At 45.3% G+C, this 23,592-nt stretch overlaps 1 protein-coding gene across 1 annotated transcript in view; it reads left to right on the top strand.

Moving 5' to 3' along the window:
* LOC126483197 (leucine-rich repeat and transmembrane domain-containing protein 2-like) overlaps positions 1–23,592 on the top strand; it is a 39,985-nt gene that overhangs the window by 5,241 nt on the left and 11,152 nt on the right. The window contains exons 2-5 of the mRNA XM_050106601.1: positions 4,893–5,269; positions 15,218–15,652; positions 19,830–20,008; positions 21,450–21,930. Coding sequence (XP_049962558.1) covers positions 4,893–5,269; positions 15,218–15,652; positions 19,830–20,008; positions 21,450–21,930 — 1,472 coding nt within the window. The remainder of the gene's footprint in view (positions 1–4,892; positions 5,270–15,217; positions 15,653–19,829; positions 20,009–21,449; positions 21,931–23,592) is intronic.

The raw sequence follows: 23,592 nt of genomic DNA, 5'->3' as shown, positions 1-23,592 counted from the left end.
GTTGTATAAAAGAATGCATAAATAAAATTTAAACTACAAAGCCAACATGGGTTAAACTAAAATAGCAGATAGCAAAAATGAACCTTACATTGAGCCACAGTACGAAATAAATTATATATAAACAGCATATATAATATTCACAAATTGCCAACAGGACTCAAACCCTATAGACAGGAACTACACAACTAGTTCCGAACAACTGTGGCACAAACAATTTTAGCAATATAAGATAACCAAGCTGTAACTAGTAAACTGTTTAAATAAAGCCCAGGTTATCTCAAACCTAATACAATCTAACACACATAGTTTAAAGAACCATAAAGCACAGAGATTAGCTCTGAATAACTGTTCGTACAATCTACACACTAAGATATCCTCCAGATTTCATCATTGGTTAAAATATTCTCGGTGCACTTGACGTGTCGACTTTGGATTAAATCATAAGCATTCAATGATTTCTGCCATTGTGTCGTCAGAGGTTCGATCATCATTTCTAACTCATCTTGTTACGAACCCTTCCAAGAACGCTACGTGGTGTGACAAGAGCGTGTGCAACCGCTCAAGGCAAAGAAGACAGGGTGAGTCGAGAAGTCATTAATAAATAGGAAAACAAGTGACAGCTTCAGTATCTTTTGATGAACAATAAACTGCTGCTCCATCAATATTTCGATGTATCTAAAAATTCAACCTCGAATTAAAATATCGAAATAATTACAGAAAGCAAAGAAAACTTCTAATAATACTTCCCTACATACAGAGAAAACGAAATCTGTAAACAGATTTCGGTTGCCGTCAATTGGAGAGGAATTAATAATTTGTTCATTGTGGCCGCGACTGTTAAGATTCAAGTTTAAACGTAGTGTCTTCTCGGTCTTGAGGTGCACACGAATATAATGGCGGAAGCTGCACCATGTTAGAAAACATATGCGTCAAAAACGAAGTGGCCAGTTCTACAGGCCAGCAGACGACAGCTAGCCACTTGACCACCCAGCAAGTTGACACCAGCCGTAGGCCCGCTAGAATGAGGGACCGGCCAGCTAACAAACCGCCGCTCCGTGACATTCTGCAACGCCTCTCTGGAAGGTCCTCCAGTTGCCGTCTCGCACGGGAACGCATCTTATCTATAGGTACGCTTCGCCATTCTGCGGTAAAGTTTATCGGTCGCTACTTCGGGCCAAATCAAGTAATGACGCTCGGATTCCATTGCCGTTTCGGTTTGGCGCTCGCAAGATACTACGGGAGAGCAGCAGTGCCAGCAAACGCTCTTTTGTTGTCTGTACCTAATTCTCGCGGTTGAGTATTTTTATATCAGGGAGGCTAACCTCGATTAAGTTTACCACGGTCTGTTGTGACTGTCAATTAGCAATTTTTCACAAACACAACTTTTATTTAGGTAAATTTACAAAGTTGACGACTGAACAGCAAAAGAAAGCTGACAATAAAAATGCCATTAAAAGTCTCCTAATTGAGGCAAACAAAAGTTTTCTAAATTTCCACAGAGGTTCGTGGTAGCACATACACACTAATAAAAGTGAAATTCAGAGACGAAGACGTAATCTTCAGCGGTCGAAGTCCACGAGGTCGGCCTCCGGAGTGAACTGAACTTTGGGGCTGGTTCTAGCCCCTAAATAGCTGTCTGCAGCCAATCAGGTTTTGGCGTAGTGATACTTCCAGCAGGCCGTGGCTCGAGCTCCCCCTGCAGGAAGTAGTGCTCGGAATGTCTGTTTCCATTATCTTGTATATAAAATAGCCGGTCTTTACCATGGTGCTTTTGGTACGCCTTGGACAAAGACAACCCCGTCCTTTGTGGTGTAATATGGGTTGCCAGCCCTCAGGGGCTACCTTGGCATCGGCGTAACACGTTCTGTACTGATTTCACAATGGATGTCTTTGTTTATTTTTTGCACCTTTATTTAATAGTGTTGCCATTTCTGCCACTTTCCCATTAGCCATCCAAATTAGTGGCTCTCTACAAGTAAGGTCGTAGTCCGTGCCTTTCTGATACTATGTAGAATCCTAACATGACATCCCGATGGCCCACCAATATTTGCGTGGAAGAGCCAAAGATACCCAATGTCGTGTAGGGGATCCGTGAACAGACAAAAGTGCCGCAACAGGACGTGGCATAGACTAATATCCGAAGTAGAGTTGGAGGGAACTGACACCATGAATCCTGGAGTGCTGTCCATAAATCCGTAAGAGCACGAGGGGGTGGAGATCTCTTCTAAACAGCACGTTGCAAGGTATCCCAGATATGCTCAATAATGTTCACGTGTGGGGAGTTTGGTGGTCAGCGGAAGTGTTTAAACTCAGAAAAGTGTCCCTGGAGCCATTCTATAGCAATTCTGGGCATGTGGGGTATCGCATTGTCCTGCTGGAATTGTCCAAGTCCGTCGGAATGCACAACGTACATGAATGGACGCACGCGGTCAGACAGGATGCTTACGTACGTGTCACCTGTCAGAGTACTATCTACACGTATCTAGGGGTCCCATATAACTCCAACTGCACACGCCCAGCACGATTACAGAGCCTCCACCAGCTTGAGCAGTCTCCTGCTGACATGCAGGGTCCGTGGATTCATGAGGTTGTCTTCATACCCGTACACGTTCATCCGCTCGATACAATTTGAAACGAGATTCGTCCGACCAGGCAACATATTTCCAGTCATCAACAGCCCAATGGCGATGTTGACGGGCCCTGTTGAGGCGTAAAGCTTTGTGTCGTGCAGTCATCAAGGTTACACGAGTGGGCCTATGGCTCAGAAAGCCTATATCGGTGATGTTTCGTTGAATGTTTCGCACGCTGACACTTGTTGATGGCCCAGCATTAAAATCTGCAGCAATGTGCGGAAGGCTTGCACTCCTGGGACGTTGAACGATTCTCTTCAGTCGTCGCTGGTCCCATTCTTGCAGGATTTTTTTTTCCGGTCGCAGCGATCTCGAAGATTTGATATTTTACCAGATTCCTGATATTCATGGTACACTCACGAAATGGTCGTACGGGAAAATCCCCAATTCATCGCTATCTCGGAGATGCTGTGTTCCATCGTTCGTTCGCAGACAAGACGCCACGTCCAGACTCACTTAAATCTTGATAACGTGCCAATGTAGCAACAGTAACCGATTTAACAACTGCGTCAGACACTTGTCTTATATAAGCGTTGTCGACCGCAGCGCCGTATTCTGCCTGTTTACGTATCTCTGTATTTGAATACGCATGCCTATGCCAGTTTCTTTGGCGTTTCAATGTATCTCTGGCACTAGCTGGGGGTGAGCTCTTCTCATTTAGACTGCCCGCGACTCGAGCACTGCGGCAGTCAGGTACAAGTAGCGCACATTGCCGGTTCCTACCAGGTGTACCGGTATGCAATGAGCTTTAAGATACAAATGTGTCGATAGGGAACATTTGTTGTGAACGAGCCTTAATTTTTTTTGTTTGGTTGGTATGACATCTGTCAAAGATATTTAGTATACATCAAGTCATGGAACAAACAACATCATATGTTTTCATCGTGTTAACAATGTCGAATTTTGTAACAGAAAGTGACGATTTGCAGAAAGCATTAATTTTTTGTTTTCATTTTTAAAAAAGTGCTGCAGAGTCGCATCGAATGCTTGTCGAGGCTTATGGTGAGCATGCTCTATCAGAAGCAGCACGCAAAAGATGGTTTCAACGGTTCAGAAATAATGATTTTCATGTAAGAAATGAAGAACGTGGAATACCACCAGAAAAGTTTGAAGACGCCGAATTGCGAGCAATATTGGGTGAAGATGATACTTTGAGTCAGAAGCAAATGGCAGCAATGCTATATGTTGCACAACAAATAATGTCTGACCGTTTGAAAGCTATGGGAAAGATCCAAAAGTGTGGTAAATGGGTGTCACATGAATTGAATGAAAGACAGATGGCAAACCGAAAAACCATTTGTCAAATTTTGCTTCAAAGACATGAAAGAAAATCAATTTTGCATCGAATTGTTACTGGCGATGAAAAATGGATTTATTTTAAGAATCCTAAACGGGAAAAACCATGTGTTAATCCGGGACAACCATCAACATCGACTGCAAAACCAGATCGATTCGGCAAGAAGACAGTGCTCTGTGTTTGGTGGGATCAGAAAGGTGTGGTGTATCATGAGCTTCTAAATCCGGTGAAACTGTGAATACTAATCGCTACAGACAATAAACGGTCAATTTGAACTATGCATTGATCGGATAAAGACCAGAATGGGCCAGAAGACATGGCAAAATAATTTTTTTAGACGACAATGCACCTGCACACAAAGCAAAACTGGTTCAGGATACAATCAAAACACTTGGCTGGGAGCTGCTACTCCACCCGCGGTATTCACCAGACTTGGCCCCTTCCGACTACCATTTGTTTTCATCAATGGGACACGCGTTGGCTGAGGAACACTTCGATTCCTATGAAGAAGTCGAACATTGGGTGTCTGATTGGTTTGCTTCAAAAGACGAACATTTCTATTGGCGTGGTGTCCACAAATTACCAGAAACCTGGTCAGAATGGATAGAAAGCAATGGTCAGTACTTTGAATAAAATGTCTTTACTTTTCAATTCAAAATTAGTGTTTCATTTTCACAAAAATACGCTCATTTCTTACCGGTACACCTGGTACATTCTATTACCGTATTACGGTTTTTTCGTGACGTCGCTTTCACCGTCCAGGTGCCAAACTAAACAAATGTCAGCTCACACGACACACATTTTTGGCGCTGATGTGTAAACAAAAACGACCACGTCTAACAGGCGAAACTCAGTGGAGGAATACAAAGCCAGGGGCGCTGCTCTAGAGTCGCTTGGTATTGCATAAGGAAACCGCTCGTACAAAAGGGGCTTCCAGCATGACGTGAGAATGGCGGTGAGTGCAGGTAGCGGCCAGCCGCCCCCGCCGCGGCAGAGGCGGACAGCGGGGTGGCGGACGGCGAGCTGTCGGTGGCGGCCCCTGGCGGTGCTGGGGGCGGCGCTGGCGCTGGCGCTGCTGGCGGCGGACTCTGCGGCGGCCGCCATCTGCCCGTCCAAGTGCCAGTGCGACGACGAGACTCTCGAGGCCTCCTGCACCGACGCCAACCTCGAGGTCGTGCCCATCCAGCTGAACCCCGACGTCAAGCGCATCAACCTGCAGGGCAACCGCATCAGCAACGTCCACTTCACACTCGACCTCTACTCCAACCTGCGCCATCTCGACCTGTCCCGTAACAGGATATCGTCGCTCGGAACGCACAACTTCAAACTGCAGACCAAGCTGGTGAGTAGCTGTGCTACCGGCTGTGTTTTTTTCTGAGTTGTGCTTTACAATGATACGAAGGACATTTTATAAATCTCGCAAGCTATTTTTTTTACTTACACGTTTATTTTTTTAAATATTGTAACACCCCACCCGTCACTTCGCTGGTTCTGGCGTGTGTTCACCCCAACTAATTGACTAACAGATCAACAGAGAGTGCAAAACTGCCGCAATATCGGATAACGCAAAAAAGTAATATGGCCCTGTGACTCCTGATTGAACTGCGGTGGCAGTGTTGACATTAATTTATTCTGAATTGATCACTTTTAATTACAAAGGGGGTGCACATTGATGTTATATTCATCTATTTACCACCTGATGCAAATGTTGAACATAAAATTAATTAAGAAAGTGACTTGGGATTTCAACTACTTGATTGAAAACAGATGCAGTCGATTAGCACAAATTTATTTTAACTCCCGACCTTCAATCATCTCATTACAAGACTCTCCTATCAGGCAGTGGTAATGAATTGCGTTTGCGTGGAGTAAAGCTCGATAACTCAAAAGTAATTCCTATCGACTGACCCAGGCGTAATGCGAAGTGCGAGAAGAATTCTACAATACACGGCCCATGAAACCCTCGTAGAAACTTTGCCGACATGATCCAACACATTAATCAGTGGCCGGAGCGGGCGCAATATCACCGAATACAGCGTGGCGGAGCGGCGTCGTTGTGTGGACGTCGGCCGACCTCGTGGTGCTGCAAGGCTGCGCTCGTCTATTCACTCCTAGCTATCTTGCTCAGTACATAGCTGAACCAAAACTTTCTATCTCCAAGCTCAATCGTTCTATTTGCTAAGTCCTAAACTGCAGAGATGCTCACTCTTTCTCAGGCAAGCTGAGTAAAGAACGCCACGTCCGCACTCTAGGCAAGCTGGGAACGGAAGACCTCTACGGAAACTTCTCACAGTCTGCTCTTCGCCTCGGTTTCCCCTCCAGCAAAATCACTTATGCCAATTGCAGCGCAAGTCTCTTTAATTATGCGTCGCTTCCCAGCGCCAACCAATGCCTCCTCTGGAACGTGAACAAATTCCCACAAAATTTCCCTTCCTCTCAACTTCCGCTATTTCGCTCCTCCCAGGCCACCCATCAAGGTTAGCGTCTGCACAAACACCAATTTTTCCGGAATTCTGACGCCCAGGAAAGTAATTCAAATTCCTTGGTCCTACGTTCCCATCGGAGGCCGGCGTATTTCATTCTGTCGCTCTTCACCTGATTTACTTCAGGCTCTGCGGACCGTGAATTCAGCGTGAAGTTGCTATAGTCACGAAGACGCATATTTTGACCTCTGCTGACCGCTCCACCGTAGCTTTGCGCGGCTTTCTCGCATGTTTCACAGAAAACCGGACGACAGACATTTATCAACAGGCGTACAAGTTCTCCGTCTGTTTCCCGGTACACCAGCATGGAGTCGGGGTCAACCACCCACTCACTGTCACTCATCTTAAGGCGGCTGGAGGCCGCGCACCGTTACCGCTTTCTCAGAGCTTGAGCCGCCCTAAGCTGCCTATTGTCGCTTCCCTTAGCCGTTCCCCCGTCGGCCACGGTCAATTTTGAGTACTTCCCTGTGGTAAACTAGCCTCCAGTAAACCGACACGGTTCCACAAAGTTTTCATGTCGTGTGAATTACTTTAAAACCATCACCCTACATTAATTATTCCAATACGTCCATACTATATCCTCTGCAAGATGCATTGTGCCTTGTCAGTCTTTTTTGTTCAGCCCTACTGTTCGATCAACGTGAGTTAGGTGATCTTTAATGACTTCATGTAAGGGGCATAGTTCTTGCCATCTTACAATATTTTTTTCACTATTTCTTTACATCGCTACAATATAGTTTCCCCACTTCTCTATGACTGAATACCAAAGTCTTGGAAGCTCCATTATTCCATCCAGGACACCCCGTCTGTTCGTCTGTCGAATGGCTCGGGTACCGGTGGTAGAAAGCTCTTCCGGAGAAAGATAACGAAGTTCACGCATACGGTTTGTCAACTTCAGGAAGAAGTCTAAGTCTGGTGGACTCACGTCCGGGCTGCAAGAAGAATGAGGCAATACTTCCCAGCCGTATCTGCGCAGTTTTTGGGCTACAACATTGCTGATATGCGGGCGAACATTGTCGTGGAGAATGAGCGGCCTAGCCTCGAGCAATAGAGGTGGCGCTTTGTGCACTTTTCTGCCCAGGTTTTACGTCACGTTACGACAATACTCTGCTGTGATACTTGTTCCAAACGGGACTCTATCTGTCATGATGATTCCTTGATGATTATAAGCAAAAATCATCATTTGCTTGAGCTTTGAGCCACGCGGGATTAGCCGAGCGGTCTAGGGCGTTGCAGTCATGGACTGTGCGGCTGGTCCCGGCGGAGGTTCGAGTCCTCCCTCGGGCATGGGTGCGTGTGTTTGTCCTTAGGATAATTTAGGTTAAGTAATGTGTAAGATGACCTTAGTAGTTAAGTCCCATAAGATTTCACACGCATTTGAATTTTTTTTTTTTTTTTTTTTTTTTTTTTTTTTTTTTTTTTTTTGTGCTTTGAGCGAGTCAAAATTTCTTTTGGGCGTGGAGGATCTGAAGCTCTCCACTCATTGGACTGTGATTTCAACTCCGGTTCAAAGTCTCTAATCCAGGTTTCATTAATAGCGGCAATTCGGCACTATAATCCTTTACCTTCACGATCGAATCGTTGTTTGAGCAACGTTGCAAAGTCTAGGCGTTTCTACTTCTCTTTAGCAACCAAACAGTGTGGGACCCATCTCGCAGAACATTTTTCTTCTTCAAATCACTTGTGAGAATACCGAATACTGATGTCGGGGGAGTTCCCATGGCTTCGGAGAGTTTCTCAAAATTCGCACTGCGATCCTCACAAACCGCACTGCAATCTTCTTCAAGAGCAAATGCTACAAGTTTCACTCTTCTTTCATCTGCTGACGTTTTTGGCCTTGCGGATCTCGTATTATCGTCTGTGCTCATACGTCCACCACTAAAACGATGAACCCAGTGTGAAACTGTACTACGATCCACTATTAAATATCTTAGACTGCACTGTGCATTTCCGTCGGGTTTTTGCCGCGTGAAGTATTGATCTCGATGTACTACCTCTAGTCTACGACAGTCACATTACCTGACTCCTACAGGGTCCGTTTCTACCTCTCGGCAGTTTTATGTTAAGAGTGCACAGCAAAAAAATAAAAACATGTGCTTCTTCCTCAAGCTCCCAACAACATCTGATGTAACTTTGATTGTTATTGCAACAAACAATCCACAGTAATACCAACTTGTGCATTATCTATTAAATGTCCCTCACATTTCGTTGGTAGAGTAGTTGATTTCGGAATTGCGATGATAAAACAGTCGCGGTCCAAACCTCCCATTCCAAAAGTAATGATTTTTGGAAGAACACTTTTATTAAAATTGGGTTCGGAAGCACTTAGGAGTTTTCAGAGAACCTCCCTTGAGAGGCCGAGCAGCATAGTGCAGTGATAGTGCAGACAAACAGCTAGCTCTCAAACAATGTGTAAAATACTACACGACTAATATTGAAATTTCCATTGAAACATACAGTTGGTGAAACAAAGAACAGACCGTGTTATAGTAACAGTACACTGCTTTGAAACTTGAAGTATCATGAGCTTCGCCACCACTTACGAGTGTCAAAAATAACCATTATTGCTGCTTCTCACTCAAACGATCAATTATTGAATGCAGTCAAGTTATTTAGATTGGTTGTACGTCTGAAATTCATTAGTATCTAATCATAACAAAACGCGAAAAGTATACAAAATTATCCTCACCAAAATATTTCGAACAAAGACATATAACAACAAAGAAAACAAATTTTGTCAAACAGGAATACCATTTGAGCACAAGCCTTTGAAACGTCGATCAAAAACGCCGATTTACTCACAACATAGCAACAGCACAGGAAATGAAATGCATCCGTGATAAAATACTCTAAACGAACAAAAACTTAGCTCAAGTACATTAGAACACGGTATTCTCTATTGTAATGTGTTCGATTCCCGTCCGGGTTGGGGATTTTTGCAACCCGGGGCTGGGTATTTGTGTTGTCCTCATCATTTCATCATAATCGTCATCATTAGTGACAGTGGTTAGACTAGACTGTGTACAAAAATTGGGCTGTGTAAAAATTGGGACTTCGTATGGGCGCTGATGACCCCGCATTTGAGCGCCCCACAAACCAATCATCATCATCATCAGTCCTCTGACACATGGTTCTGAGCAGATACGGCGGGTTGCTGAGTATGTAATTCTGAGAAGATAAAACGGGTTGCTGACGCAACTACTTAGATCTGAAGATGATCCTGGTTTATCGAAACATGTAATCTAATTAAAAATGATGATTTCTTGATGTACATACGACATTTCAAATACCCCCATGAAAAAAACCACATAGTGTCATATCGCAAGATCTTGCTCGCTAATTCATGTCACCACTGCGTGGAATCGCACAGGTAGGAAATTTCTCTTGTAACAAGTCTATTGTTGCAATCGGTAAGTGACAGACTGCACCATCTTGTTCAGATCATAACTGTCCAGCATTCCTACGATCCATCTCAGACCACAAAGCACTCCTAACATACTGCGGTAGCGTTTGCAGTGCACAGTTAATGCGTTTCCGGCGCCATCTTGGAAGAAGTACGGCCCATTTTCGCCCTCAGCTCAAATTCCCCGTCACACAGTCGTTCGTTGTAAAGGTTTCTCCAAACTTACTCGAGGGTTTTCTGTGCCGCAGATCCTGCAATTTGTTTGCTAAGAAGCCATTCAGTAGAAAGTGCACCTGATCAGTGAACACTATTTACAGGGCTATTACAAATGATTGAAGCGATTTCATAAATTCACTGTAGCTCCATTCATTGACATATGGTCACGACACACTACAGATACGTAGAAAAACTCATAAAGTTTTGTTCGGCTGAAGCCGCACTTCAGGTTTCTGCCGTTGAGCGCTCGAGAGCGCAGTGAGACAAAATGGGACAGGAGCCGAGAAAGCGTATGTCGTGCTTGAAATGCACTCACATCAGTCAGTCATAACAGTGCAACGACACTTCAGGACGAAGTTCAACAAAGATCCACCAACTGCTAACTCCATTCGGCGATGGTATGCGCAGTTTAAAGCTTCTGGATGCCTCTGTAAGGGGAAATCAACGGGTCGGCCTGCAGTGAGCGAAGAAACGCTTGAACGCGTGCGGGCAAGTTTCACGCACAGTGATGTGAAAGATTCAGTGTTTAAACCTCCTCTACCAAGAAACGTGCCAGAACTGCGAGCTCGCATCAACAATGCTTTCGAACTCATTGATGAGGACTTGCTGCGCCGAGTGTGGGAGGAATTTTATTATCGGCTTGATGTCTGCCGAATCACTAAAGGGGCACATATCGAACATTTGTGAATGCCTAAAAAATCTTTTTGAGTTTTTGTATGTGTGTGCAAAGCATTGTGAAAATATCTCAAATAATAAAGTTATTGTAGAGCTGTGAAATCGCTTCAATCATTTGTAATAACCCTGTATTTTCGCTTCCCGCTCTTTGTTTGTCAAACATCCAGTGGGAAAATGCTTGCCACTTTTTGTGATGGTTTGGCTTCAGCTCTTGTGCCAACTGAATTTTGTAAGTGAAAGGTGAAGATCTACTTTTAAAATTCGCTGCATGCTGGTTATGAGAAATCCAATTGTTGTGGACGTCGTCGGAAATATTTCACCGTACTTAAGCCAACATTATCACTCACATGGTGATGTTGTCCACAGAACATCTTACTCGAAGATAACTCGAGAGTTTAATGTCCGCAAGCGAACCGTTTTACAGAAATTTAGCGGTTCATCACGTCGATTTATTGGGTGTATTACGGTGACCAATTACTCCATGGAGTTTGCGATGGGTCTCTGCACAACATTCACCACATTTGTAATAAGTTTTCACTGCGAGAACAACCGTTGTTAACCACAAAGAAAAGAGATGAAAATCGTGCAACGTTCAGTGCAGCCAACTTACTAGAACAGAATTTGCAGGCATTTCAGAAAGTCGTTTTTTTTGGGGCTCCCTTTATTTAAGAAGACTTTTTTTTAATAAGACTGTTCTTTCTAAAAAAAACTGCAGGACTGTTGACACAAGTAAGCAGAAAATAATCATCAGTAAATTGCAGCTATGTTGGTGCGTACACCAGATTTGGAGGACCAGGTTCTACAATAATGAGACAAACGCAAGTATAAACTCCAGGCAAGTGGCCCGCCAACATCGTGTAAGCCAAAATACGATTCTGCGTGTCCTGCATGACAACCGCTACTATCCCTATCGCCGGCAACGAGTGCAGGGATTATCACCAGCGGAAATCCCTCTATGGGAAGATTCTGCCGCGGGTCGTTTAGTCGTTGCGTGCACACCGACCCATTCCGGATATATGTTCATAGGATCTTTTTTGCTCCATTTCCAGTCAGGAATCCATCACTGCAGATTGTCGGTTTTATTAATGTTCACCCTGTATATGTAGAATGAAGTGACGAATGAAAATTTGTACTAAGGCTGGAATTCGAACCCGTGTCTCCTCCTCAATATTCAGATGTGGAAACAGCTACGCCAACCTAGCACAGTAGCTTTGCACGACTGCAGGGACTACCCCAGCATGCCGCCTCCTCAACCCAAATTCCCATTGACAGCGCAGCCCATTTAGTGTTGGGGTTGAGAAGTGGGCCAACTAGGGTGGGCCCCGCAGTTGTTCAAAGCCACCGCGGCAGGGTGGCGTAGTCGATAGCGCAAGTGACTAGTGAGCCAGAGATTCGTGTTCCAATGCCGGCCTCAGTACCAATTTTCTTTCGTCGCATGAGTCTGCATATGTGAATCCTAGATGTGTGAGACTTCAATAGGTATTTGGAACCATATAGTTTAATTTGTAATAAATATGTCAGCGTAGTGACTCTGAAAGTGTGTCCAGAACGAGGAACGCCGTCTTCGAGATATGTCTTCCGTACATATCGGTTATGTTTCTGGACGGGTACCCCTTTATTTCTGAGTTCGAATGTCTTGCAATAAGGAAAGCTTACGCGTATTTTGAAACAGTGTGAGCCGTGGCGGTTTATCTATTTTGGTAGTCGCCTCTGATCTTTCACCGCTGGTCTTTGAAACGAGTGGCCCCCTTTGGAGGGAACCGTCACGAACAAGGGGTTTGGTCCTCTTTGGTCGTGGCAATAAGGCATGTGGAGCGGAATCAAAAACAAGTTATCTGGCGGCATCCGGTCTATCGGTGCAATAGGGGAAAAGGGCTGACCGCGGCCTGAAGGAACCTTGTACCCATCGTTAAGCATATCAGTGGAGCTTCCGCCCCCCCCCCCCCCCCCCCCGGTAGCTGAGTGGTTGCCCGCACGGTAGCTCAGCGTGTTCGGTCAGAGCTGCTTTGCCTCTGTAATAAAAAACTGAGTGGAAGGATCAACAAAACGAACATGAACTGATGTCATGTGACGTTCGCAACGACCAAACACAACGATCAATAACGAACAAAAATGCAAAAAAAAAAGTGGTCAGCGGGACAGATTGTTAATCCTAAGGGCCCGGGTTCGATTCCCGGCTGGGTCAGAGATTTTCTCCGCTCAGGGACTGGGTGTTGTGTTGTCCTAATCATCATCATGTCATCCCCATCGACGCGCAAGTCGCCGAAGTGGCGTTAAATCGAAAGACTTGCACCCGGCGAACGGTCTACCCGACGGGAGACCCTAGGCACACGACATTTACTTCAGTGGAGCATGGAGTTGGTTACGACGGAGGTAGCGGGCTGCCAGAGGTGTGCTCAACACAACAGACAGGTGTTTACGCTGCGGTTATTTTCGTCTCCGTGGTGATACACTGCAGTGGCTTTCCCGTGGTTAAAGAGAGATTTGACATTAAAGTCTATTAAATTTTGTTTCCGTAAGACTTCCAAGTTGTGTACTGGAACTTTTGCTCTGATATGCCTTGGGAATGACTTTTTTATTAGCTAATTGGATTATTTTACTGGCCTGTAATTGATGTCAAATGTTCTTGAATGGAGGCCACTGTGCTAGGCAGCCCCGGCTGTTGTTGTGTTCTTACACGTGCCATCTATTTCGCTCATGGCATTTTGGTAACGCAGCTTGGTGTTTAAGGAATTTCAAATTGTAAACTTCGTGCCTGTCTGAGGTATAAGTTACCAATTAATATCGCAACTTCTAACATGGGATGACTTTTCCTATTTGGGATGGCTTTGATTTTGCCATATCGACACTAAATTATGTAACCCGACTAATATGACCTTATCCGCTAATGCTGGGTTAATGAGTGATTAAGCACTGTATACTACACTACTGGCCATTAAAATTGCTACACCAAGAAGAAATGCAGGTGATAAACGGGTATTCATCGGACAAATATATTATACTAGAACTAACATGTCATTACATTTTCACGCAGTTTGGGTGCATAGATCCTAAGAAATCAGTACCCAGAACAATCACCTCTGACCGTAATAACGGCGCTGATACACCTGGGCATTCAGTCAAACAGAGCTTGGATGGCGTGCACAGGTACAGCTGCCCATGCAGCTTCAACACGATACCACAGTTCATCAACAGTAGTGACTGGCGTACTGTGACGAGACAGTTGCTCGGCTACCATTGACGAGACGTTTTCAATTGGTGAGAGATCTGGAGAATGTGCTGGACGGGGCAGCAGTCGAACATTTTCTGTATCCAGAAAGGCCCGTACAGGACCTTCAAAATGCGGTTGTGCATTATCCTGCTGAAATGTAGGGTTTCGCAGGGATCGAACGAAGGGTAGAGCTACGGGTCGTAACAGATCTGAAATGTAACGTCCACTGTTCAAAGTGCCGTCAATGCGAACAAGAGGTGACCGAGACGTGTAACCAATGGCACCCCATTCCATCACTCTGGGTGATACGCCAGTATGGCGATGACGAATACACGCTTCCAATGTGCGTTCACCGCGATGTCGCCAAAAACGGATGCGACCATCATGATGCTGTAAGCAGAACCTGGATTCATCCGAAAAAATGGCGTTTTGCCGTTCGTGCACCCAGGTTCGTCGTTGAGTACACCATCGCAGACGCTCCCGTCTGTGATGCAGCGTCAAGGGTAACCGCAGCCATTGTCTCCGAGCTGATAGTCCATGCTGCTGCAAACGTCGTCGAACTGTTCGTGCAGATGGTTGTTGTCTTGCAAACGTCCCCATATGCTGACTCTGAAATCGAGACGTGGCTGCACGATCCGTTACTGCCTTGCGAATATGATGCCTGTCATCAGGACTGCTGGTGATAAGAGGCCGTTGGGATCCTGCACGTAGTTCCGTATTACCCTCCTGAACCCACCGATTCCATATTCTGCTAACAGTCATTGGATCTCGACCAACTCGAGCAGCAATGTCGCGATACGATAAGCCGCAATCGCGATAGGCTACAATCCGACCTTTATCAAAGTCGGAGACGTGACGGTACGCATTTCTCCTCCTTACACGAGGCATCACAACAACGTTTCACCAGGCAACGCCGGTCAACTGCAGTTTGTGTATGAGAAATCAGTTGGAAACTTTCCTCATGTCAGCACGTTGTAGGTGTCACCACCGGCGCCAATCTTGTGTGAATGCTCTGAAAAGCTAATCATTTGCATATCACAGCATCTTCTTCCTGTCGGTTAAATTTCGCGGCTGTAGCACGTCATCTTCGTGGTGTAGCAATTTTAATCGCCACTATTGTATTTGTCTTCAATAACAGCCTTTAGATATAATTATTTTAAGCTGTGTTTTTGCTGCTGTGGCTGAATGATATGTGCTTATCGTCTGTTTCAGCACTTACTGTATATCGGCCTCTCAAGGTTTCTCAACAGTGTTGATTACGAGGTGCCGAGCCTTTACACGAGGCTGCTTTTGTGTACGCAGGTGACGCTGAACTTCAGCCGCAACGACATCTCGTCGCTGAGCAAGGACACGTTCAAGGGCCTGAAGTCGGTGCAGGTGCTGGACCTGAGCTACAACCAGCTGTCGTCGCTGGAGGGCGCGGCGCTGTCCGAGCTGGGCGACCTGCGCGCGCTCAACCTGACGGGCAACCGCGTGTCGGCGGTGGGCGAGCGCGCGCTCGAGCGCCTGCCCCAGCTGCGCGAGCTGCTGCTGGACGACAACCAGCTGCTGGACGTGCCGGCCGCCGCGCTGCGCCGCCTGCCCGCGCTGCAGCGCCTCGGGCTCGCAGACAACCTCATCGAGGCCGTCGCCGAGGGCGCGCTGCCCGCGCTAAGAGACCTGCGCGCGCTCTCGCTGCGCCGCAACGTGCTCTCCTCCATCGACCGCGCCGCCTTCGACGGCGTCCAGTCCCTCCAGGTTCGTGCACACACTCTCTCCCAGTCCACCGCTCGCACCTCCCCCACTTCCCAAAACCTAACGCCACATCACCCTGTTTCTCCACTCTCACCGCTACGGCATCGCCTTCCCCGCCCCCTCCTCCCCCCCGCCCCTCTCTCCCGGTAGTGGTGACTCTTGGAAAGTGGTCCGATAATTGAAAAACAGCAGCGATAACTCTCTCATTACATACCTGCCGTAGAACAGGGCAGTTCGGCTTCTGATTACCTAAGATAGAGATATTTCGCTCATAACGATGTACTGAACTTTACACAGGGCGATAATTTGAGTAAAATGGTAGTAACATTTAGCCTCTGATATTCCTTAACTCGTTTTACATTGAAGAATCGCTTTACCTGTTTGTGGCGCAGTAGCTGAGTACACATTACATTTGAGGGCTCGCGTCTGAACTTTTGTATATCCCTCTATGAACTATGGCTATCTTTTGTGCAATAGTGATCAGCTTTACGTCAAATGTACGGCTTATAATCTTCCAGTTGCCGTTCTGATCGATTTTTCATGGCCAGTATCCACCCAAATTTAGTTCATCATCATCAGTTATCTGCTATATTAGCAGGTCCTTTGCCTCTCCATTTTCTGCGATCCATTGCTTCCTTCTTAAGGCTGCTGTAATTTGTGCCGTCCATAATGTCATCCAGTACCTGGAATCTCTTCCTTCCTCGCTTCCTTTTCCCTTCTACATAACCTTCTAAAACTGTTTTTATCAGTCCGTCATTCTTTCTTAATATATGCCCAATCCAATATCTTTTTATTCTCTTTATTACATCTAGTAATTGTCTTTTCTCTCCCACTCTTCTCAGTACCTCTTCATTTTTTACTCTGTCCATCCAACTTATTCTTTCCATCTTCCGCCATGTCCAGATCTCAAAAGCCTCCAGCCTTTCTCTGTCTTTTTTCCTCATAGTCCATGTTTCAGCGCCATATAGAAGAACACTCCATACAAGACATTTTATGAGTCTCTGAGTTCTCTGTCAAGACCGCTGCAGAAGATTCTCCTTTTCTTATAAAACGCCTCTTTTGCCATTGCTATCCTTGTTTTAATTTCTGTGGTGAACTTCCAGTCGGTGTCTATCCTGCTTCCAAGATACTTAAAATTTTGCACCTGTTCTAGTGTTTCTCCATTCAGCATAATTTTTATTTCCTTATTTTCTCCTAGTACCAATACTTTTGTTGTATTTGTGTTAATTTTCATTCCATATTTTTTTCCGTTAGTTGCAATGGTGTCCACCAAATCCTGTAATTCTTTTTCCCCTGTGGCTAGAAGGACCATGTCATCAGCAAATCTCAAACACCCTACTCTTCTTCCTCCAGTTTCTACTGCTTTGTCATCTAATTAGCATTGGTCAATCATATTTTCCAAGTAGAGGTTGAAAAGAGTAGGTGATAAACAGCATCCTTGTCTTACTCCTTTTCCTAGTCTGATCCAGTTTGCACTTTCTCCTCTCACTTTAACTGAAACTTTTTGATTAAGATATAATGAGTTCATAAGTCTTCTGGTTTTCCAGTCCACTCTCTTTTCCCTCATTATAGTCGCCAGCTTGTCCCAAACCACATTGTCAAATGTCTTTTCTAGATCGATGAAGCACATATATAGGTCTCTTCCTTTTTCAAGAAAACTTTCTCCCAAGATTCGTAGGAGCCCTATTGCATCTCTAGTGCCCGTATTCGGTCTAAAGCCAAACTGCTCCTCGCCAAGATTCTCCTCCATTACTTTTTCAAGTCTTTTATTAATTATTCTTAACATCGCTTTGGCTGCATGTGAAATGAGGCTGATTGTCCTGTGCTCGCTGCATTTCTTGGTTCCTTGTTTTTTCGGTAATGGAATCATTACTGTTGTCAGAAAGTCCTCAGGCCATTCACCACTGTCATATATTTTATTACATAACCTCAATATTTCTCTTATTCCATCATGGTTCAAGCATTTTAGTATTTCTCCCGGTATTGTATCTGTACCTACCGCTTTGCTATTTTTCATTGCAGCTATGGCAGACTTTACTTCTTCCATTACGATGATCCGTCCTTTCTCGTCATCACTTACACTGTTGTGTGATTCAAGTTCCAGAGTTTCTGGTTTGCTATTTGTGTCATATAGCTCTTTTATATATTCTTCCCATCTCTGGAGGACATCGTCACGATCTTTGTACACTACCTCTTCGTCTTTACTCAAAATTTCCATAGTAGCACTTCCTGCTCTGTTGTGTAGTAAGACGTATCTTCCCTTCCTGTCCAGTTCTTCAATTTCATCGCATTCCTCTTTTAGCCAGTTTTTCCTAGCCTGCTCTGTTTCTCTTCGCAGTTCATTATTTAACCTTCGGTATATCATTCTTGCATCTTCAGTGTTCTTGTTTTTCAATTTTCTTCTCTCCTCCATCTTGGAAATAATTTCTTGTGTGACCCATGGTTTTTTTTACCTTTTCCCTTTTACATATCCTATATTTTGCTGTCCTGCCTTAATGATTCCTTCTTTCAGCATATTCCAGTACTCGTTGGCATTATCAGGTGCTTATTTGTCTCGTAATGTGTTTAGAGAGTCCCGAGACAGCATTTCTGTAATTTTTTCTTTGTTGGATCTTATCTTCTCTAAATCCCACTTCTTCACCATGGTCGCCTTCTTCAGTTTTTTCATTCTTATTTCTATTTCTGCCATAAGTAAGTTGTGGTCACTATTAATATCTGCACCTGGTAATGTGTGCACCTTCTTGATTCCATTCCTGTATCTTTCTTCTACCAGTATAAAATCGATTTGGTTTCTGTATTTATCCCCTGGTGATTTCCAAGTGTAGAGCCTCCTCTTGTGGTTCTTGATCCATGTGTTTGCCGCTATCAGCTGCCTTTCCCTGCAGAAGTCAATTAACCATTCACCTTTGTCATTTATCTTTCCAAGACCATGACTGCCTACTATGTTTCCCTCTTTCCCTTCTCCCACAATGGCGTTCCAGTCTCCCATTACTATTTTGCAGCATTTCTTATTTTCGTCCATTATTCTCTCTATTATATGATTCTTTTCCATCTCTCTTTTAAGGTTTTCTAGTTTTCCTGCTTGTAGCAGAGTACTGACATTCCAGGTACCAATTCTCGTTTTGATTTTTTGTCTCCTTTCAAGTTGTCCCCCCTGGAGATCCGAATGGGGGACTATTTTACCTCCGGACACTGAAGTATAGGTTGAAAAATGAGAGATCCCTAGCCCTCGAAACCTAATAGCGTCAGGGTCGGAAAAGAACAAGAGATGGCCGAGGGTGGCCAGATAGGAAAGATAAAAGTGAGGAGCCTGGCATAAGTAAGTGGAAGCAATGCCAGGACTCAGCTCGGGGCCCCGTGGTCGCCAGCCACGTATCACTAGGTGTGACTCCCTGATGCTCCAAATTTAGTTGAAGGCTAGTAAAATTAATGCAACCGAGGTGCAGAGTTCACAAACAGGTAGACAGGCGACGTTTAAGAGCTGAGACAGTCTACTAACCATCTAGTGCTGTTCCGATTTAAATACAGCTTGGCTGTTATTAAATTCAGTTGAGACTGTCAATAGTACGAGAATGCTCAATGTTCGTAACTCAGAACGAACAGAATGCATAAATAAATCTCTGTTTACTTAACAAGCATTTTTACAGTTTACGGTTGAAGTTCGCACTCGTTACTGTGGTTAAAATACAACCTTGCGTAGTAGGTGGCTAGTAGAGTACAGATGAAGATACGGATGGTGTGCGTCAGTCTGCATTATCCCCACGGAAACTACGAAAATTTTTATGTAATACATTGTATGATAATTATTATTCATATGTGGTGGTTAACTTTATTCAGTTATGCATTTTTAATCAGAATAAAACTTTCTTAACACAATCTCCTAGCACATACTACTAATTCTTGCATTAATGGCGTTACACTGCATTACTCTTAGTATGCATCGATTACTGTTCGTATCCATTACTGTTCCAAGCGACGAACTCAAAATTCTAATTGCTTCCACCCGACCCAAGCGTACGAAAACGCATCTGCTCTCAACTGAAAAGTATGTTGTCGACACTACATTGCTCAACAACCGTCTGCCGGGTTAACAAAGAACTAAGCCTGAGCAGACACGGTACGCTTACACACAGGCGCCGGCCCTCGTTTCACAGCGGCTCGCCGCCTTCTTATATTGCAGAGCCTGGACGTGAGCGACAACAACTTGACGTCGGTGCCGACGTCGCAGCTGTCGAAGCTGGCGGATCTCGTGGACCTCGACCTGAGCGGCAACACTTTCGACACCATCGAGGCCGTCTCCTTCCAGAGTCTCTTCGAGCTGCGGCAGCTGCGTCTCAGCCGGCTCCGACAACTACGCAGGTAGACGCCGCACCTTAGAGTTTTCCAGTAGATTATTTCCACAACTTCTTTCCGCGTATGAAACTAATGTCTTAGCTACCTGATTTTATAACCTGTCTTAAAAGAGATGTGCTGGCACGCTGAACTGACACGGGTTTCCTCAGCGGGAAGTGTAAGAGCGATAGAAGCCTTCAAATCCTCACAGGACCGTCCAGATTTGATTCTTCCTCAAATTCCCTAAATCCCTGCAGGGTGACTTAGGCAACGAAAATTTTGGTCCATTTCAGTTCGAGTGTGACTACGGGCCAAGTACTCGTATGAACGTCTCAGGCCTTCACGCTAACGGAAAGTAAAACTCGAGGAAGCTTATTCATTGCAGACGTAGCACTCGCTCCCTCGACAAGAATGGGCTAGAAATTCCGTCATTGTGTTCCTGAAGAAAACGCCCAAATAATATCACCAGAATGACTGAGGGCGCCACAGAAATTTTAAATTTGGGTAAGAGGGGGGGGGGGGGGGAGCGTGAGGAGGAGTCGGCGGGAGCCGACTGGTATATATCTTCCTGAATTTCGGATTAAAGGAGAAGACGGTGGCTTGTTTTATGGGACGCAACTTTTGAGATTACGTAACCGCACAGGTCATCAAACACCTCAGTAATTTCTATTGTAGTATATAAACAAACCCCTTGGCGAAGATTTGACAACATAGAGCTTCAGTAATAATAAAATTAATGTCTAATTTTTCCAAAACAAAATTGCAGATGTTTCTTTTTTATCACTACTCGTCCTCTACAGTCTTTAGCCTCTACAGCTCTAGTACCATGGAAGTACCTCGCTGATGTGTTAGCACATGTTCTGTCATCCTGTCCCTCCTTCTAGTCGGTGTTTCACACATAGTAACTCATTGTCATTAATTACTGAGAATATTTTTCTCGTGGAGAACAGTAAAAATGAACACAAACAGTCTAGACCGCAAAAATATTTCCTTTATGATAACTGGTCTTAGTCAGTTTTTGATCATCTTAAGATTCTCACACCATAACGGTAGGCTATGGCAATGAGTGGAGTGGGTGTTGTAACCCCACTAACTCAGCCGTGGAATTTCTTGAAGTTATAACACCCTCTCCGTATCTGCCAATTAAAGGATGAGAGTTTGAAGGTGGTCAAAAACTGACCGAAACCTGTTACCATATAATATACGTTTTGCGGTCGATTCTGATTGTGTTCATTTTTAAAGTCATTGACATTACTTTTATTTTTTGTTCCTGAAAACAATATTTGCTAGTAATACGGAACCATCTGTGTTATTACCTAAAGAACTGTAAAATACACCACTTGTTATTAAAAATTAGGCAACAAGTCTTTAAATATGCAATAATTGAAATGGAAACAAAATCAGTGGTTACTGTTCGAGCGTGGAGAACTTTATTGTGTACTGATAAGAAATTCCGCTGCCGGTGCAGGGTGGACGTGCGGGCTTTCGTGGACAACATCAAGCTGCAGTCGGTGGAGCTGGACGACAACGAGCGGCTGTCGTCGCTGCCGCCGCGGCTGTTCCACGGCAACCCGGCGCTGGAGCGCGTGTCGGCGCGCGGCAACGCCTTCACCGCGCTCGAGGCCGAGCACTTCCCGCTGGACCGGCTGCGCGCGCTCTCGCTGGCCGGCAACCCGCTGCACTGCAACTGTTCGCTGCTCTGGCTGTGGCTGCTGGCGCGCAAGCAGCGCGACGCGCCGCCGCCGCCGCCGGCGCTGCAGGCGTCCGCCGCCAACCTGACGACGCTGTCCGCCGCATCCGCCCCCGGCGCCACGGCGGGGCCCAGCCAGCAGCCGCCGCCGCCCACCCCTGCGCCCGACATCACACCTAGGCTCGACGTGGACGGCATCCGCTGCCACGAGCCGGAGGCGCTCCGCGGCCTTCTCATCGTCGACGTGCCAGAGTCCGATGTAAGTCCACTCACTGCCAGAATCCCATGCACACCCTTCTGAGAAACAACGAGGCTGCAGCGTGAGTGCAGCATGGCAGGGAGCGGCTAGAGCGCTCGATGAGGTCAGCACGCGAGTCGACGCTTTAGTGCCCTGAGCATCAATACCTTGTTTGGCTTTGTGTAGTGGCTCTCTGCAGAGAGCAGACAAACATGAGCCGGACGGTTTACTATCCGATGTGATTGTGGCAATGCGGGACGGCGAATGATCACTTCAGTGCAGGTTCACACCAGGCTCGAACTCTAAAGGGAATCGGCGAAATGCCGCGAATAATGAGGATAATGGGCCTGGGGCAGTACTTCAGTAGTGTGTGGATGTGTTGAAAATTTGGGTCTGATGGAAGGCGTGCTTGGGTAGTCGTGCAGTTGCGATGATCACTATCTCTGGATGGTTTGATGGTCAGAGCATCTGCCTAGTAAACATGAGACCCGGATTCGAATCCTGGTCCGGCACAAATTTTCAACTTCCCTCGTCGATTTCAATCATGAGTCTTAAATACATTTATGAACGTCGATTTATTCAGTGTAAAAGAAGTTCTGCGTATTCTAGTGACACGGAGAGAATTGTTTGGAGACTTTAATACGTTATATGAGAGTTTACGATCATATTGTGATAAATTCCATGAATGTACGAGGTTGTCTGAGTCTACATTTGATTGCGTTTTTAAAAAACGCTGCGCGCTTGAGAGTACTTTACACCAAATTCCATTCAACTATATCGCTAGTGGAAAAGCTTATGGGTACCTTGATTTAGGTTAAACTGAATTCAACAATGATGTTTTATGTTATTTTAAACTAAAATAATATTAAACAATTTAAACAACTGCGTCAAATATCACTGGTGGCAAGAAATGTACGAGACATGTTTTGCGAGTTACTTTTGTCAGAACAGAAGGGCACAATAAAAATGTTTTCTTGCCTTCAATATTATTTGCAGCTGATGGGGCATGTTACATTACTTTTAGTGAAGAGTGTACGAAACAACAAACAAATATCTCGTCCTACACAAAGAACACTCTAAGCCAAAAAAACCACGCGTCATGAAGGAATTATGCAAGTGGGGCGGAAATCGATGAACGTGATGCACGTGTACAGACAAACAAATTATTGCAGTTTCAGGAAAATTGGATGATTTATTCTAGAAAAGGAGTTTCACAAATTGAGCAAGTCGATAACGAATTCGTCCGCCCCTGGCACGGATGGAAGCAGTTGTTCGGCTTAGCACTGACTGACAGAGTTGTTTAATGTCCTCCTTAGGGATATCGTGCCAAACTCTGTTTAATTGGCACATTAGATTGTCAAAACCCCGAAATGGTTGGAAGACACTACCCATGATGCTCCAGAGGTTCTCAATGGCAGAGAGGTTCGGGGAATGGCACCCGAGACCACCACTCTTGGTTGTCGAGCAGAAGGAAGGGCGACAGTCACGCTGGTATTCCAGTACTGTCAAAGGCGTCTCCAGACAGGTTTTCGCCAGTCACCGGGGCTCACTTCGAAGCTCCAGTCAATGAGATTCCAGGCCTAAGACTTGGCTGGGGATACCCTAGGAATACGAACCTGATGGTCACCCGATATGGAGCCCGACAACCAGGGGTACTATTTCATTTCAGAGCACTATTACTGC

Source organism: Schistocerca serialis, chromosome 1 (assembly GCF_023864345.2).
Source record: "Schistocerca serialis cubense isolate TAMUIC-IGC-003099 chromosome 1, iqSchSeri2.2, whole genome shotgun sequence".
In the NCBI taxonomy this organism is placed as follows: domain Eukaryota; kingdom Metazoa; phylum Arthropoda; class Insecta; order Orthoptera; family Acrididae; genus Schistocerca; species Schistocerca serialis.
This window is presented reverse-complemented; position numbering and strand designations above follow the sequence as displayed.